We start from the raw sequence: 17521 nt of genomic DNA on the forward strand, positions 1-17521 counted from the left end.
AAATTAAGACATTCATAATACCAACATTCAGAGATAAATACTTTTAACATTTTGGTATAATTTCCAAGACACTATGAGACGTAACCATTCAGATGTAAAGAATCTTACTTTGTAAGAGTTTGATTTCACACTGTTTTTTCATCTTACAAGGCATATGTTGAGTGTGACAAAATGGGAGCCACCATGAGGGCATGAAGGCATCTTTGTAGGTATAAAGTTCGTGACTTTTGTAGTAAGTTTTCTTTTCAAGAAACTCACAGTTTTCTAGTGTATACCAGCAATGGTCTGGTGGACTGTTTGCATTGTCTTTATTGATTTATTTTTTCTTTACTGTTTGTGTCGGTCAACAATTACCACCACAATGCTGAGTAACAAATCCACTCCAAACTCTGTGGCTTAAAGCAGCAATTTATTCTTATTAATGTGTCTGTGCCTGATCCAAGCTGGAGTAGACTGGGCTTGGTTCCAAGTTGCAAACTGAATCCAGATCTGCCCTACATTTCTGTCATCCTTCTGGGAACCAACAGATTACCTAGGTTATGCTCTTCTCATGGTGATGGACAGGTGCAAGAGAGCAAGTCTAACCACACTCACACATTTCAAGCTTCTACTTGTTTCACATCTGTGAACAACCTATGGGCCAGAACAAGTCGATGGACCAGCCCAAAGGCAAGGGCAGCAATGTACACTATACCTGGCAGGAGACCAAAGAGAGTCACATGTCCAGCAACAACTAGTAGACTTTGCTCATGCGGATTAGAGGGCAGGAAAATTATTGAGTAATAATGGAATCTATTCCATTAAATTTCAATACAAACATTGAGTATCATAAGTTTGCTTTGTCAATTCTTGAAGTGATTGTATACTGTTAAGGTCAATGGTACTTACATTTTGATTTACAAACATTTCCCTTATGACAACTTTCCATGAATGACTCACTTTCATAAGATAGGAGAAGAAACATACATTTTTATTGACTTTATCATTACTAGGTTGTTTTGTAACCACTTTTCCATGACAGTAACCAGTAATAGCAATATTAATTCTAATTCCTGATTCTATTTTAAATTTCCCTTGTTAAACTAGAAGTTTAAACAGGTAGAACAATCATTTTAAACACAAAGTATTCCCTACACAGGGCAGTAGAAAGGCTAAAGACCCCAAGAGAAGAGAGGGTCAGATTTAGGAACTAAGACCCTATAAACTGGTTTTAGGGATCAGAAACTAGGGGAAAGGGAAGAAGGCTCTTTGACTGCCGTGAGAGCCTGTCCACTGATGACATCTCACGCTTTCATAAAAGCAAAACCCTAAATGAAAACCAACAAAGTGACTCTGAAAAGAGTGCTCTGAGGTAGCTCCTCATTTCAGCCAAATCCCACCTGCAGCTGCTGCTTTCACTATAAGTTTCCATCTCAACAGCCCTGGAAAGAACATGACTCTATTCCTTTTTCCTCCTCCCTCCCTCCTTGCCTTCCTGCCTTCCTTCCTTCCTTCCTTCCTTCCTTCCTTCCTCTCTCTCTCCCCACCCTCCCTCTCGCTCTCAGTCTCTTTCTCTCTTAAATAAACTTTTTTCTATACATATTCATAAAGTTGAAAGCAACGTGAAAACCCATTTAGTGTATACCTCTGCTATTAGACTGGACCACACCTAAAATAATCTGGACAGAAAAGAAAAACTCGGTGAGAGTTGGCAACCTTTTAGTTGGAAGTTTGCTAATGTCAGCATTTCAGGAGGCTGGTGTGCCAGGTGGCAGGAGGAAATAGACTTGTATTATATGGGAGATATGAGCTACTGGCACTGACAAAGTAGTGCTGCTATCATGGCTTGGTCTTGATGGAATCAAGCTTAGGTTGGGCCTGGTGTAGCTCTAGGCTAAACTGTTGGCTAAGATTGATTTGCTAGGACAGGCAATAACTTCCCTAGAACTGCAAGCATTTATATAGGGCGACTGTTTATGTCACCTGCCCAGTTTGCCATACAACACTATTGTTGAAGAACTCTAGCCAGCAGATACTGAGCAAGTCGTGCCATGTGTTTTCCCTTTCAGAATCTTTCAGTGGCTAAGAAATTCAGATGTCTGTGCTTCACACATAAGTTCCTTCATGATTTGATATTTGAGTAGCTTTCTAGCTTCATCTGTAGTAATATTCTGTCCTCATGCTTCATGCAGTGGCATGGTAAATGTTTTAACTGTCAGCTCTCTGGAGAAGAAAGTTGAGGCCCTGCTTTGCAGTGATTCTGACTTCTGTGGTGAATATTCCCATTTTAGCTGATCTCAAGCTACCAGTGTGAAATCAGTGAAGGGAGAGTGGGGAAGAGCTGTGTACCATTGGTCTTGCAACCTTATGGGAGCCAGCTTGGGCACACCACTGACTCCAGACCTTCCCACAGCCGAGAATGTTCTTCACTTTCTTTACTCCTACTCTGCCTCCGATACTCAGCATCACTGATACCCACTTCCCCCCCAGCTCATCTGAGTTATGTGCCCAATGTGCGTTTCACACTCTCCTTCCTTCTTTAAACAAGCACTTATTGTTTTCTGCGTTTCACACCTTAGCTTAAGTATTAGAGAAATACTGTTGAACAGAGCAAATTACTCAGGCTCTGGGCACATTTGCTCAGCCTTGTAAGAGAGGAGGACAAACAGTATGTGTGGTACGTGCTGTTACTGGGGTAAGCGCAGAGGAGGGGCACCAATATGGAGCATAGCATGCAAGTATTCTCACTACTTCACTGTAAGAATAAAATGAGAAGAAATCCAAACTGGGAGGAATAAAATAATACATTTTTTTGAGATATTTCAACCCCCCAAATATTAGTGAACACTCCAGACCCAGTCTAGAGAAATGTAGTAAACTGGTGATGTAGTAAATGATTTTTTATCAGACCAGTAAGAGATCAGTAAGAGATATTGCCTTCATTCTTTCTCACGTGCTGCCCCTAAACGTGAAATGAGTAACGGACTTGGGCCTAACAAATCAGAATACTTCATGCACTTGACCACAGTGATTGTCCAAAGATAGACCCTTGACTGGAGGTGGGTGGCTAATCTCATTACTTTTATCCTGGGATTCATATAGAGTTCCTGGGGAAAAGAAGCTATCTTTTCCCCCCTGCCCGGGCTTAATAAGCTGGAATGTTATAGGGGATTACCAGAGGGCCATTTTCTCTGGTATTTGAAAGTATGAAAATGCCACGCAGAAATGGAAATGGGAAGAGAGAGACAATGGGTTGAGTTGAGTCCTCAGTTCAATTCCCTGAGCTGCTAGGTCTACCAGCTCTTGCTCTGGTCTGCTACGCCACCCAAACATCCTTCCCAGTTGTCAGAGCCAACAAATCAAGTGTTGCTTTTGCTGGTTTGAGTTAGAGTTCTGTGATACAACAAAACATTTCCTGACAAATATAGTGACCCTGGATGTGACCTCAAGGGGGCAAGACTGGGTTATAAAAACTGCACCTCCAGGGAGGCACTTGTTCCACGTCCCTCGAGCTCCTTCCTCTACCTAGAATCCGTATGGGCTCCCAGAGGGCACCAAGTACGTGGGCAGGGCCTACAAATATGAATAAGAGGAAGTCCCTGTGCAGGGACTTACCACTTACTTATGACAAATGCATCCAGACAATATGACAGAAACCTACCAAACTGGGGAAGCCAAGAAGGAATTAGTCAATTGTAGATAGGGGGGAGGGAGAGAATTTTTTAAAAGCAGTTCCTGGGGCTTTCCTGGTGGTGCAGTGGTTGAGAGTCCGCCTGCCGATGCAGGGGACACGGGTTTGTGCCCCGGTCCAGGAAGATCCCACATGCCACGGAGCGGCTGGGCCCGTGAGCTATGGCCACTGAGCCTGCGTGTCCGGAGCCTGTGCTCCACAACGGGCGAGGCCACAACAGTGAGAGGCCCACGTACTGCAAAAAAAATAAATAAATGAAATAAAAGCGGTTCCTTAATAACAATTAATTCTTACTAAGCAACTCCTATATTTCTCTTTACAGGGGCTTATCTCATTTAAACCTCTTCAACTGTTAATGGCTAAGGGCCATTGTTCTTCCCATTTTTCAGATAAGAAAACTGAGATTTTATGTAATGACAAATTGATATTGGATACCTTGCCCAAGTTTCCAATTCTAGTAAGTTGGAGAGTCAGAATTTGATCCTGACTCTTTTACTCCAAAGCCCAGTGGGATGAGGGTTAAAGTTGTTCCACAGTTAATATCGTAAAGAAGAAAAAGAACATATAATGGAAGTTTTTACCTGAATTAAGAAAATATTGAAATTACACGGAACACAATTCATTGCCAACAAACAAACGCAAACCCCAAGTGCTCAGTCATCTAAAGCTGTTTAAATATGCCACATATCCCTCTTAGGTGTATTACAGGCTCAACATTAATTAGAGAGAAGCCTGTTTAACTTTACTTAATCCACTTTCCCTCAAACTTATTTGAATCTGGAACCACTTTGGGGGGAAATCTCATTATATACTATAAAATTAATATCCCATGGGACGCTCTTGGGGAAATGCTTCTCTTTTTCAGAAGAAAGTATGAAATGTCGAAGGTCATAACAAAGTGAAATCAATTAATCAATACATATGTACTGAGTACCTCCAATACACTCAGCAATGTGCCAGGAGCTATTTATGGTCAGTGGAAACAGAGTAAGTAACAGGGGAAATCTAAATTTCAAGGAATTTAAAACAAAGCAATAAAAGACAATAATTAAGGCTTCAAGTCAATCCAACAATTATCCATTAAACTACTGTGCATTATATTAAAACAGGCTCTTCTGTAAGCTCTGTGGTGGTTACTGAAATGAGTAAAACTAGTTCCCGCCTTCAAGGGACTTACAGTCTAGAAATGGTGAGTTTGGAAAAGAGGAGATATTAATGAGCTGGAAAAATCAGGACAGATTTTTTTGAAGAAAAGAGTATGTGGTCTTAAAGGAGTTAGTTTAATTTTTTTTATTATTGTTTTTAATAAAGACTTAAAACTTCTATCTGACTAGAGTACCTATGAAAGAAAAGGTATTGCCATCCAGAAGATATAAAACCTCCTAGGAAAAAAATAATAAAAATCCAGAAGAACCAATAGGAAAACAGAGAAAGCCTATGACAGCCAGCCATACTCAGTTATACTTGTATACTCAAAAGACTACAAATTGCCAATAAACACTTGAAAAAATGCCCAACCTCACTAACAATCAGGGAAGTACAAATAACAACAAGGCAAATATTTTTCATCCAACCAATTAGAAAAAGATTTAAAGATTGATAGTGCCTGTTGTTGGAAATGTTGCAGAGAATTAGGTATTCGCAAAAAACAGTTGGCAGAGTATAAAATAATTTTGAGAGCAATTTGCTTGTACCTATCAAATTTTTAAATTGCCAGTTCCCTGTAATTCAGACGATCCACTTCTAACAATCTACCCAAAGAAACAGCTGAAACTTTGCAGAAAGTGTGCATTTGTTGCAAATTGTTTTAATCACAAAACATTTTGAAAAGCCCATCATGACTGCAGAGGCATGGTTAAAACATATTCAATAAAATATATTTTATTTCATTCAATAAAATTCTCTGCAGGAGCTAAAAGAAATGAGCGAGATCTCTTTGTACTGACTGAGAAAGTTCTCCAAGACAGTGGAAAAATCAAATTGCAAAACAATGTGTATTACGTGGTTCCTTTTAAATTAGAATGTATATGTATAAACCTATGAATATATGTACATTTGTGTGTGGATAGATGAATGCAAGAACCAAGAACGGGAGGATTCTCTTATAACTATTAATACCAGTTACCTTTGGAAGGAGGAGTGGAATTAGGGGTTATGATAGATGGGAATTTTCACATTTTACTCTCTGTACAAATACATGTCTTAAATGGTTTGCACTGAGAATATATTCATGCAGTATTTATGCACTTTAAAAAATAAACAAAGGAGAGGTATTTAAAAGAAAGTAGAATTAATATGATTGAGTGCAAGCTGAGAAATTTAATGAGTTTGTTTGCATGGGATGGTGACGCATCTCATCTAACTAGGGCCGAGGATGCATCTACAGTAGAAACGAGAATTAAAGTTTAATGAGAGACAAATGGGACTAAATTAAAGAGAAACTTGGAACTAGAAAGAGCCGTTCAGGTTTCACACAATAGCTTTGATATTAGTTAAGTTCATTAAGATTGCTAGAAAGTGCCCTAAAACCTCCACACGACCACTGTGCTGCCCCATCTGACCTTAGGTTAGGGGTGGGGTAAGGATTAAATTCAGATGAATTTCATATCAAGCCACCTAAAATCCTCCATTTTCAAGGTTGACTTTGGTTTGCCCCTACTTTGATTGCTAGGCCAATCAGATGAGGTCAAGATAGCAGGATTAGTATCTCTCAAAGAAAAACTACTAGCTGCTTTGTGACAAACTGCCCAAATCCACTTGTTTTAGAAGAGGCCAGCTGGGGCTAGCAGAGATTTTGAATTGGGTGGATTCCTTTCCATTATAGAACAATTGCAAGAAGTTATAGAAATCTAATGATTGACAAGAGCTTTGAGATTGCCTTCCTTCCAGTGGCTTCCCATTTCTCTCAAACTAAATTTCACTTCCCCACTCTGGCTTAAAGGCCCTTGGTGACCCCTTCCCATAGCGACCCCTCCGACACAACCTCTCCCTTTTTCACTCTGATTCTACCACAAATGATCACAGCGCGCTGTTTCCAAGGTCGACCAAGCCTGCTGGGCATTCCCACAGCATTTGCTACTGATAACACCATCACCTATTTGGGAAAGAGGGCTGCTCTCTTTGCTAATCCTGTCTCCCACCCTCTTTTCTTAATCCCCATGGAATAGCAGAGGTCAGGCTTTTACTAAGACTTTACTGAGGGCTGGGATTCATTTGGGAAAGGAAGTTCGATGCAGGAAAGAGAAATATAACTGCTACTAGAAGAGGCTATTTTGAGAGCCCATAGCCTCCAGGCATCCCTCAGAATCCATTATGGGGCTTCTTGTTGGCTTGAGTCCTGGCCTGCTGCCATTAGTGGGGCCAGTTTACTCAGCAGTGAGACTTCTGAACATTTATCTTCCTTAAAGTTCAGTTCAACTGCTGAAAGGTTTGGAGAGAGGAAAAGGTTCATTGCCATCTAGTCCCACCTTAGACAAGCTAATTAACCCTTTTGTGCCTCAGTCTCCTCTTTTGTAAAATGTGCAGAATAATAGGACAGCTTCCATATAGGGTTATTGTGAATTAAATGAGTTAATATATGTAAAGCATTTAGAGCAGTGTCAGGCTGCACTACTAAGTTCTGGATGAGTGTGAGTTATTAATACCCACATCACACCATTGAACTTAATGCCACATTTCCATTACCTTACACTTCTGCAGTTGAGGCTTTTAGCATAGGTGAGGAATTTACTTTTTTTTTCTAGTAAATCCTCTCTGTTGTCTTGGGATCATTTTTCTAAAGCAGTGGGACTTTTTTTGGCTAGACTCTATCATCCAACACATAGAGTATTATTTCCAATTACTACGGCATACCACAGATGTTCTCTCTCATCAAGAATAATGATTTTTTTTTTTTAACAAAGTGATTAAGGGCCTGTATGCACTATGTTCCTGAATGCATGCGAGTGTGTGTGTTTGCACAGAAGTGTTTAAGGCAGGGATATAACCTCTTCCTCATCTCAAAGGTACATAAAGTTTTTAATAAGACCACGGATAATCTAAATGTTTAAATAGGAGTCTGAGATGAGTCAGGGTAAACGGGATGCTGGCTATGAGCAGAGTTGGAAAGCATCATGCCATAAAGATCTAGCATAGGAACATTGATGCCTTGGCAGTTTTTATGAGAGAAACTTATCTTGTAGAAATGCATACTAGATAGAAAAGTTAGTTTTTAAATTTTTTATTATCCCTTAAAATTTAAAAATATTTAAACGTATCACACCTTAAGGGCATGAACAGAGTGAGGTTAGCTTTGTTTAACCAAAACAGGGCAGCCTGTGAAGCTTGAAGAAAAAATCAAATGTAGGACAAATCACAAGGCCTATTTTATGGAGTGAGTGGTAAGCCAGGAAGGAGGTGAGCCAGACCAAAAACATTTGGTACCTTTAAAACTATTTCAAATTTACTTTGGGAATGCAAGCTTGATGGATAGACAACTATAAAATAAATTCTTGTGAGTTAACAGATTTTAAGTTTTTAGAGACGTTAGGGTACAGAATGGAAGGAGGAAGTACGCATGATACCCAGTGTTATGTGGAAGAGAAGAAAGTGCTTTTGGTAGCCAGGGGGCCTACACAAAGCAGCATATTCAGGAAGGACTTGAACCCGTCCTGCCCTAGTCAGGAAGCATTTCAGGAAGGATGTGAGCAGATGTACCGTGACTGTGCCTCTACTACATCAAAGACTGCAGTGGTCCAGGTAATGCAGAGGAATGTTTCCTCCTATAATGCACAACGAATGTGATGTATTCCAGGGCGTACCACAAATCATTTCGTGTTTTCTTTCTGCAAGATAGAGGAGTTGGAGCATATAATTTCTCATTGCTTTTGTCTCTCTAGAATCTTAAGAATCCATCAGGGATCACGGTCATTCCTAATTCTCCTAAAGACATTGTCACTGTCAGTATTAGAACTGTACAGATTAAGGGTCTGAGCCAGTTTGACAACTCTTGGGTACTTATACTGATAAGGAAGCAGACCGAAGCTGGAGTATCCATAAAGAGGTTGAAGGGACGACCATTCATGCATTCAGCCAACATTTCAGCCTCGCTCCTATATTCCAGGCACTGTATTAGGCACTGGGGATGCAGAACCAAGTGAGGCGTGGTCTGCTCAGGGAAGCAGTCTCAGTGGAGAAAAGATCAACAAGCAAAGCGCTGTTAGAGGCCTGTCCTAGGGCATATGGCAGTATAGAGGCAGGGCAGCTACATCAGCCCAAGGTGTTCTTAGGCAGAACAGAAAGTGAGGCTCAGAGCAGTATCTCATTTCTAAACAAGACAACAGGATTGTAGAAGCTTTCCCTTGATTGGCGAAAAAGTGGCTTTTTAAAACAAGCCAAACAGATATCCATCCTTTAGGGAGACCCTGGCACGTGCCAGATGATTCTGCCAATTTTTCATGGACGGAAACACAGAGCAGGGAAGAACTGGTGAGTCTCTGCAAGTAGAAGTCCCTCAAAAGGGTCTGTGTTTCCTAAACGGCGCTCCAAAGGGACTGAACTACTTCCATCCGGGAGAAAAAGACTCTGGCAGTCAGGGCACGGGAGGGTGTACGTCTGGAGGCAATTCAAGGCTTTTTCCATCTTGCCTGATGTGGCAACAAGGAAAGATTTGTTCGTTTTATTTATTTATTTTCCATTTTGAACGCTTTTGCTTTTCCCTTCTTCCCCCCTCCCAGCCACTCGGGTTTGGGTTTTCCATATGACTCATAATTCCTTCCGAAAGTGGAGTCGAATTCATAAAAGTGGTGGTGCGCGGGGGGGGGGGGGGGGGGGGAGGGGCTGGGAGCCCCAGGGAGTCTTCACTACCGACATTCCCAGCCCCCGGCGCGAGCGGCGGCCGGGCTGGGGAATCCAGCCTGCGCTCGGATGGCGGATACTATCAGAGCCCCGGCGGCCGGGACCGGGTGACTTCGCGGCGGGCGCGGGAGGGTCTGCAGCGGGCGACGCTGCAGCAGCCTCGGCACGGTCGCCGCGCCCCCGGGCGGGAGTGTGCGCGGGTGTGGAAGGCCGGCGTGCGGGCCGCGAGGGGTGTGCGCGCGTGAGGCGGAGCGGGGCTCGCCCCTCGCCGGCGCCCGCCGCCCCACGGGCGATCGCTCTCTCGCCGTCTCCGGGACCCCCGGACCCCCACGGCCTTTGGTCCGGGCGGGGGAGGGAGAAAGTGAGACTCTGTGTCATCATCATCCATTGTGAGGAGGGGAAGAAATTGGAATCCAGCAGCGGCGAGCAGCAGCTGGGCGGTCACATCTGGGAATGCAAAGCCGACCTCCCCCCCCTCCTCCTCCACCACCTCCTCCTCTCTCACCCAGGATCACTTCCGAAACCACTTCGCCTTCAGCCCCTGCCTCGGCCAGAGGTTTCATTTTTAACTGAATATTTACGAAAGCTGGAAGCGTGCGAGGGGGTGGGGTGGGGTGGAAATAGCGGCTGCTTCTTTTCCAGGGATTTATTTAATGGGGATGTGTTCAAGGCAAGAGCGAATTCAGAAGGATATCGACGTCGTGATCCAGAAGTCCAGAGCTGAGAAGGACTGCCTGTTTGCAGGTGAGTTCTCGCCTTTCCAGAGCCTCGGACCCAGCGCCAGCTTCCTCTGCCTGCCCGTCACCCCCTTTCCCAGTTTTCTGGCCGCGACGTGTGTGGCTGGGGATAGGGGGTGGGTTGCACGTTCTCATTCCCGGGGTCATTTGGCAACAGCTGCGGGAGCGGGAGCCAAAAGGGGGAGGGGGTGCCAGCCTCTCCCCTTCTCCCCTCCCCCCTCTGGGGCGGCCACTAGCTTTGGGGGCAGAACCCTGATGGCCCGAGCGGGGGTCTAGGCGGGGGAGCCTTGCATTGTATTTTTAGTCCCCGGTGAACGCCCGGAGCGTCCGAGCCCGCCTCCGGGGTTTCAGCAGCAGCGACCCAGGCAGCGGGTTGGACTCGCCGGGTTTGCGCAATGGGCAGAGCAGCGGCGGCGGCTGCCGGGAATGGAGCCCGCTGCGCTGCGCGGCGGTGGCCGGCTGCGCCCGGCACCGAGGCCCCCCGTGGGGCAGCGCTGGGCCGATCTCCCGCCCCTTCTGCTCCCTCTAGTACCTCCGACTGGCAGTGCGATGCCCCGGAAAGAAAAGGGATTCCCGAGGTTCCGAGGCGCGCGCCGCCCCTGCCTGGGGGTCGCCTTTCGTCCATTTTGCTACCCCGGGAGAGGGACTGGATTTTGCTTTCGCAGCCGCGACCTCGGCTGGGGCCGCTTCCGGCTGTCCGGACCGGGAAATTCCCGCCGTTGCCATGGCACCCGGCACTTGTTGCGGGGGGCGGCCTCCCGCGGCACCCGGCACGGGGTGCGCGGCATCCCCTCCCGCACCACTCGGAGAGCGGACCTAGGGGCTCTCCAGCTCTGGCCTCCCGCCCTGCCCCGCCCCGCCAGGTTTCCCTTCGGCTCCATCAAATAGGGGGCCCGAGCCATGACCGGGGTAAAAAATCCACTCCAGGGGTAGCTTTTAACAAGACTTTTCGTTTCAGATTTCAGATACTCAGACTCCACCTTTACTTTCACCTACGTTGGCGGCCCCAAAAGGTACTTATGTGTAGAGTTGCTTCATTTCCTGTTCACAGGCTTGTGTTTCCTTTGTTCTTAGCGTGTTCCGTGTTCCGGTATTTTTTCTTCTTATTCTTATTCTCTTGTCTTTTAGCCACGTCCCAAGCCTGAGGTCCCTCGATTTTAAATAGCAGAGGGGAAAGAAATATGTTTGATTCAAGTGTTTCTAAGATCACGCCACGGGCTATGAACAGAGCTCTCACACTCTTCGTGTTAAAGCTGTTCTACAGTAGTAGCTAGCTCTTGAGGCTTTAGGGGTTGACATAGGCGAGTGCAAAACCTGAATACTGGGCATAAGACATAACATGTCACAGAATAGTTTGATCACATGTGGTGATTCTTCTGGTGAGCTGGGGCTGCATGTTTCCATGTTTTCTGAAGGTTGACATAAACATGCAGTGTGCCAATTCTCCATGCTTTTTTTTTTTTTTTAAGGAGTCCTATTTTGGTGTTCATAGTTGGAAAGAATTTGGGAGTTATATGTAGCTGGAGTGTATAACTTCTTTCTTGAAGAGGAAGAATGAGAGGTGCATATATTAATACTAAGTTGTTAACAGTATGAAAGAAGCCCAAATCCAATTTTGTGTTTAAAGAATTAGAGATGAAATGAAAAGTAATCGTTAAAATATGCTTTGCTGTCTTCACTTGTTGAGGTAGAATTTTCTCCCTGTTAGCCCTTTGGGGACACAGTGGTTTAAAAGAGCAGTGGCCACATATGAGAACTGTCAGAGTTTTAACCTTGCTGTTCGGACTTGACATTCACTACCATTTGATCATATTCCAAAATATGTCTTAGCTAATGGAAACATTTATGAACATATAAATTGCAAAAGAAGCTTTCTTCTGTAAATACATTTTTTACAAGCTTGAAATTGTTACGAATCTTAAAAATGCTTTGGATCTGTGTTGCAATGTACATCTCAAAAAAGCTTTCATTGAAATAGTTATTCAGGTTTCCCATATGCACAGTACACCTAAGTGTCAGGATTGGTATATTGATTTGATTTACTGGTTGAAAATATAACATATGGACTTATTGGGGGAGAATAAAATTACAGTATTTCTCAATTTCCTATAGTACCATCATTTTTGAATAAAAAGAATCAATTAGAAGAGATTCAACTAAATTAACGCTGCTCCTACACTTGCTATCCAGAGAATGTTGGTGTATGACTAATAATCTCTAGAGTTGTTTTAAGAGTTAAAATACGCTGTGTGGCCCACTGAAAACATTCCCCATGCAGTCAGGTTGATACCTGCTTGAGTTGTCTGTTTCACAATTGTGGTTCATCTCATGAGGGGTGCGGACTGGGAAAGCCCTGGGTAGGCTTTTTAACTAACTAGCTTTACTATTTCCAATAAGATAGTAGAGTTGTTTTGGCCTCAGTTTACTTGTCTGTACAAGGGAAAGCCCTGGGTAGGCTTTTTAACTAACTAGCTTTACTATTTCCAATAAGATAGTAGAGTTGTTTTGGCCACAGTTTACTTATCTGCACAAGGAGGGGGTGAACCTTACACTTAATCTCTAAGATCTGTTAGATACTGCACTAAGATTGTTTATCAGCAAATTACTGAACTAGTGTCCACACAGCAAGAGGTGAAGGTATGAACGCCTCCAGGAGCAAGGCCTGGAGGTTGGGATGAATAATTAACTAATTGAGATAACGTCAGTTTTCACTGTAGGAACAAGTTTCCTTTTCTATGTTATCCTACTAAGAGATAGTTTTTTCCTTTGGTTCCTGATTTAAATAATGGGGAACTTGCATATCTAACGTGGAAGAGTCTGCTTTTCAAAGATGTGTTGTGAATTGTTGATGTGATTGCTTTGTCTTCCCAAAAGCTTGTTCTATAAACCAATATATAAAAGATTGTTTTGGTACAGTAATAATAGTACCCTTAATGATTATCCCTTTATGGGTTTGTAGCTAATGGCAGAAAATAAATTTTCCGAAAGAAAAAATATTGTTTTCATGAACTACATTATCTACATTAGAATCTGATATTTATTATGTATTTCTCATTGCTGTGTGTCAGTCGGGCATTTAAAAATCAAATAATCCTCCTCTGTTTTGATTTAATATGCTTATCAACTTGTAATATTCAATTAATAGTGTCATGTCGGGAAAACTAGACTTATTTCCGGATTAAAGGAAGTTGGGGGTCTTATGGAGAGATAGTACATGTTTATCTTGAATTATATTGTACTATCATTTCATCTAAACCATTGAAAACATTTATTTTTGAGAAATGATTTCAAGAATAATTTTCAATTCAAGTTGTAGATAAAGCAATCTGCTCTTTTGTGTCTGACACTCTCCAAGAACAATTACACTTTGTTCTAGGACAAAAGTTGATCTTACATGTTACCCTTCAAAAAAAGAAATAATATTGAGAATTTTTTTTAAATGTAAATTTATTTGTGTTTCTGTGGATAAGAGGAAATGCCAAGAGGCCACTGTGACAGGACTGGCTGCTGTCCTAGTAAATTGGCCTGTCATTCAGAGGTTGTGAGAGGGGCAGAGTTCCTTTCGCCATTTGCTCTCCTACCTGGGTGGACTTCAGGTGAGGATTGAGGGGGAGCAGACGGTCAGCTGCAAGACTGGGTTCACTTAGTTCTCCCTCATGGGAAGGTTCATGGAATTATTATTATCCTCAGTTTTGGATTGGATTTGCAAACTGAGGCTCAGAGAGTTTAGAAAACATGCTCAGATTTACTCAGTTACTGATGAAGCTGCCATATGAACCCTGTTATGTCACACTTCTGAGACCTGTGCTCCTTCCTCTACACCAGTGTTCCCAACCTCTTTGAGACCTCTTTGAGACACTCGAACATCAAAAATATTATGCAGATGTTTACTTGAGAGCTGTAGTGTTAGTGTCATTTGATTGAGAAATAATGAGAAAAGTGTTAAATGTTAAGAATTGATGGGCTTCCCTGGTGGCGCAGTGGTTGAGAGTCCGCCTGCTGATGCGTGCCCCGGTCTGGGAAGATCCCACGTGCCGCGGAGCGGCTGGGCCCGTGAGCCATGGCCGCTGAGCCTGCGCGTCCGGAGCCTGTGCTCCGCAACGGGAGAGGCCACAACAGTGAGAGGCCCGCGTACCGCAAAAAAAAAAAAAAAAAAAAAGAATTGGTAATACCATCTACGTATGCTTGAAAACTTGTGTTATACATAGGGCAAGACTGACTCATTGTAGCAATGGTCCTTATAATGCTTCTGACTCCTGGGCTTCTTTGGAAGAACTCCAAAGTCATCAGTGTTCCAGGGCCTGCTGTAGGCTCCTACCGAATGCTGCCCCCCATTTCAGGGGTGTGCTAAGAACTATAAAACCGGAAGCCTCAACTGTATACAATTTGTAAGTTTATGCAAAAGTCATTCCTTCCTTGTACTTTGTCATGCTGTGATCTCCTGCCTCCTTCTTTCTCCTTTTTTGGTTGGCAGTAAACTCCTTTCAGACCACTAAGGTTTGGGGTTATGGTCCTTCATCCCACTTGCAGTCAGTTGTGCAGTTAGTGGTAGAAGAAACAGAAGGGATAAAGTGGGTGGTGACAGCTACTGAGAGGCTGGGGAAGCAGGCTGAGTGTCTGGGGCCAGGAGTTAACAAAGAGAGCAGGGAGAGAGCCCCACATGAGCCTGGCCGTGGACCCCTGTGGGATTCCCTGATTGTGAGCTTTTAGCAAGAAAAGTATTGTGAAGATATAATTGAAGTTTTAAGTGTAGATTGTTAAAAAAAAAAAAAAAAAGGAAAAAAGATAAGCCAAAAAGAAGAAAATTTTAAAAAACATGATTTCTCCATCTTCTATTAACATATTAGAATTTATTCTTTCAGAATTTTTATGTCTATATGCATATAAAATGTATGTATCCAAAGACGGTATTATACTCTTGAGACCTCAAGAGTTTTTCACCTAAGAATATGACATGAATGTCTTTCCTTTAGAAAGAATATGAAAATAAAGAAATGTTTATTGAATTAGGATTTTTCCAGTCAAGGAGTGTGCATGATAAGAAATCTAAAATTTATATTAGAACTTATTAATAAATTAGAAATTTAGTATTTAGTGGAATGTTCAGAGTTGCCTGTAAATGTACAAACTGTACTGTATGAATAGACACTTTTTCATGTGGTCATGGGTAGATTGACATCTTTGAAGTGCACTCTTCTCATTTAGGAGTTTCTGTCCACATAACTGTTTGTGTGACACTAACAGTAGTACTCCACAATCTCTCAAATGACGTGCTACCTCCTCTTTCTCCTGGGCCTTTGCACACCCATCCACATCCTACCCTCCCACCTCTCAACCCTAGTCAGCTTTCCTTGTCGAGATCTTTGCTAACCCAAATTCCCCTCTGAGAAGCCTTTCCTGGCATCCTCTACCCTGTTTGATTTTGTTAGGTGTTTCTAAAATCATGTCACATTGTATTGTTAGCTACTGTTTACTTGATCATCTGTCTGGCCATAAGCCTCTCTGAGGCAGGGTCTGTCTTATTCATTGCAATTTGCCCAGCCCTTCGTGCACTGCCTAGTACTATATATTTTCTCAGTAAGTAGATGTTGAATGAATCACTAAATGAATGCTAAAAGGGCTTCTGGCAGGTGAAAAACAATTTCCTAACCCAAATGACCAGGTGTAGAGATACTCAGATAGTTCAAAAAGCCCCCAATCTGGTGACGTCACTTGGACTGGAATTTCTTATGAATCCAGAAGTTGCTTACCCAAGTTATAAGCCCCGTTCTCTGCCCTGTTCAAATGCTTTCAGGAGACAGATAATGCAATTGCTTAGGATAATTGAGAGTTACAAGGACTTTGGTACACTGGAGAGTTTGGTTTCTAAAAGTATTTAATTCAGTTAAAAAAATCAACACCACTCTGGTGATCAAGCACATCTTCTGGGGACCCTAACCCACCTGGACTCCCAGTGTATAATTCCTTACTCATGGAATGCTATGGAAAGAGAAAATCTGATTGCCAAAGTGCATTTGTTTTCTTTCGATTTTCTTAGAGAGGAGGCATGTACCTGCGTGCAGGAGTTGGGGAACTGCGAGGGTGGAGAAGTAATTCCATCATCTCGAAAAGATTCGTCAGTTTTCATTATGAAAGAAGTACATGCTCATTCTAAAATCTTGAAATATGTAATTATTTTGAAACCATCAAGTGCCCCTGAAGGTGTCAGAATGAAAAGAAGGATCTTTTTTTTTTTTAAGTAATTAGGATGCTCCTGTTAGAAATGGGGACTTGTTTTCCATAATTTTTGGTTATACCAATTATTATTCAAAATGATGATTTTTTTTAAAAAAGTGTGTGCCCTGGAGCCCTGGGATCCTACCTTAGAAGTTTGGGGTGACCGGTGGAAGGGAGTGTGAAGGAAGCTGAATGTGTGAGAGCCAGGCTTTCACATCCCTTTGTAAATCACAGCTGCTCTAGCTCTTTTCTGTTCCGTATAACATTTTCTTTGAAAAACGTTTCATTGGTAAATGAGTTTTAAAATCATTGACCTAAAATAACCACCAATTTAATACAAGTGTAACGTTATTGAAGCTTATATAGTAAAAACATATTTAAACTCCATTTATTTCATGGATTAAAATAATACTACTAATCATATTTATGGGCATAACCTCTGCTATGCTTTTTGCCTACCTTACATCCTGTATTTGCAACAGAGAAGACCAGTAGGAATTTTGTCAGCTGTTTTACATTTTATAGCTAAAGAAACTGAGGCTTGGGTAGTTTAAATAACAGAGTTAGTAAGAAGCAGAATAGGGATATATTGCAGAGTAAGTCAGTGTTTTTGTGAGGTTTTAAGGGGCATTGATTGAACTGGCAAGACTAGAATAGTAGGGAATGTTTGAGCCTAGGAAGGGATTGCTATTGCTAGTGGAATGTCTGCCAGGGGCAGACATCTCTTTCCATAGCATTCCATGAAAATCTACTGCTTGGCAGGGGAAGTGCCCAAGCCCAGTGCTAAGCATTAATAGTAGGAAACTTAGGTACATTCGCTGTGGAATCCTTATGCAGATATCCGGCCGACCCATTTAAATTCCCCATCATTTCTTTCTGCAGCATTGGGTGAAAAAAATGAATAAAAGTGAAATTTCATCAGCCTTAAAGATATTTTGTAATTCTCTGCACACGTTGGCTTTTGGATGGATATTGTGCTATAGTAGATAAGTATTGCTTTAAAACAGCTGCCACTGACTTTGTGTGGAATTTTAATCAAGTTATTGATATATAATCTTCCTTT

The 17521-nt window shown here is 42.5% G+C and overlaps 1 protein-coding gene across 1 annotated transcript in view; it reads left to right on the plus strand.

Annotated features, from left to right (window-relative positions):
- The first annotated feature begins 9563 nt into the window (after positions 1 to 9563).
- Positions 9564 to 17521, plus strand: part of PARP8 (poly(ADP-ribose) polymerase family member 8) — a 181593-nt gene continuing 173635 nt past the window's right edge. The window contains exons 1-3 of the mRNA XM_079915680.1: positions 9564 to 10061; positions 10148 to 10249; positions 11201 to 11255. Coding sequence (XP_079771806.1) covers positions 9959 to 10061; positions 10148 to 10249; positions 11201 to 11255 — 260 coding nt within the window. The 5' untranslated portion in view covers positions 9564 to 9958. The remainder of the gene's footprint in view (positions 10062 to 10147; positions 10250 to 11200; positions 11256 to 17521) is intronic.

The sequence above is a fragment of the Stenella coeruleoalba genome (assembly GCF_951394435.1).
Source record: "Stenella coeruleoalba genome assembly, chromosome: 3".
Taxonomy (NCBI): Eukaryota; Metazoa; Chordata; class Mammalia; order Artiodactyla; family Delphinidae; genus Stenella; species Stenella coeruleoalba.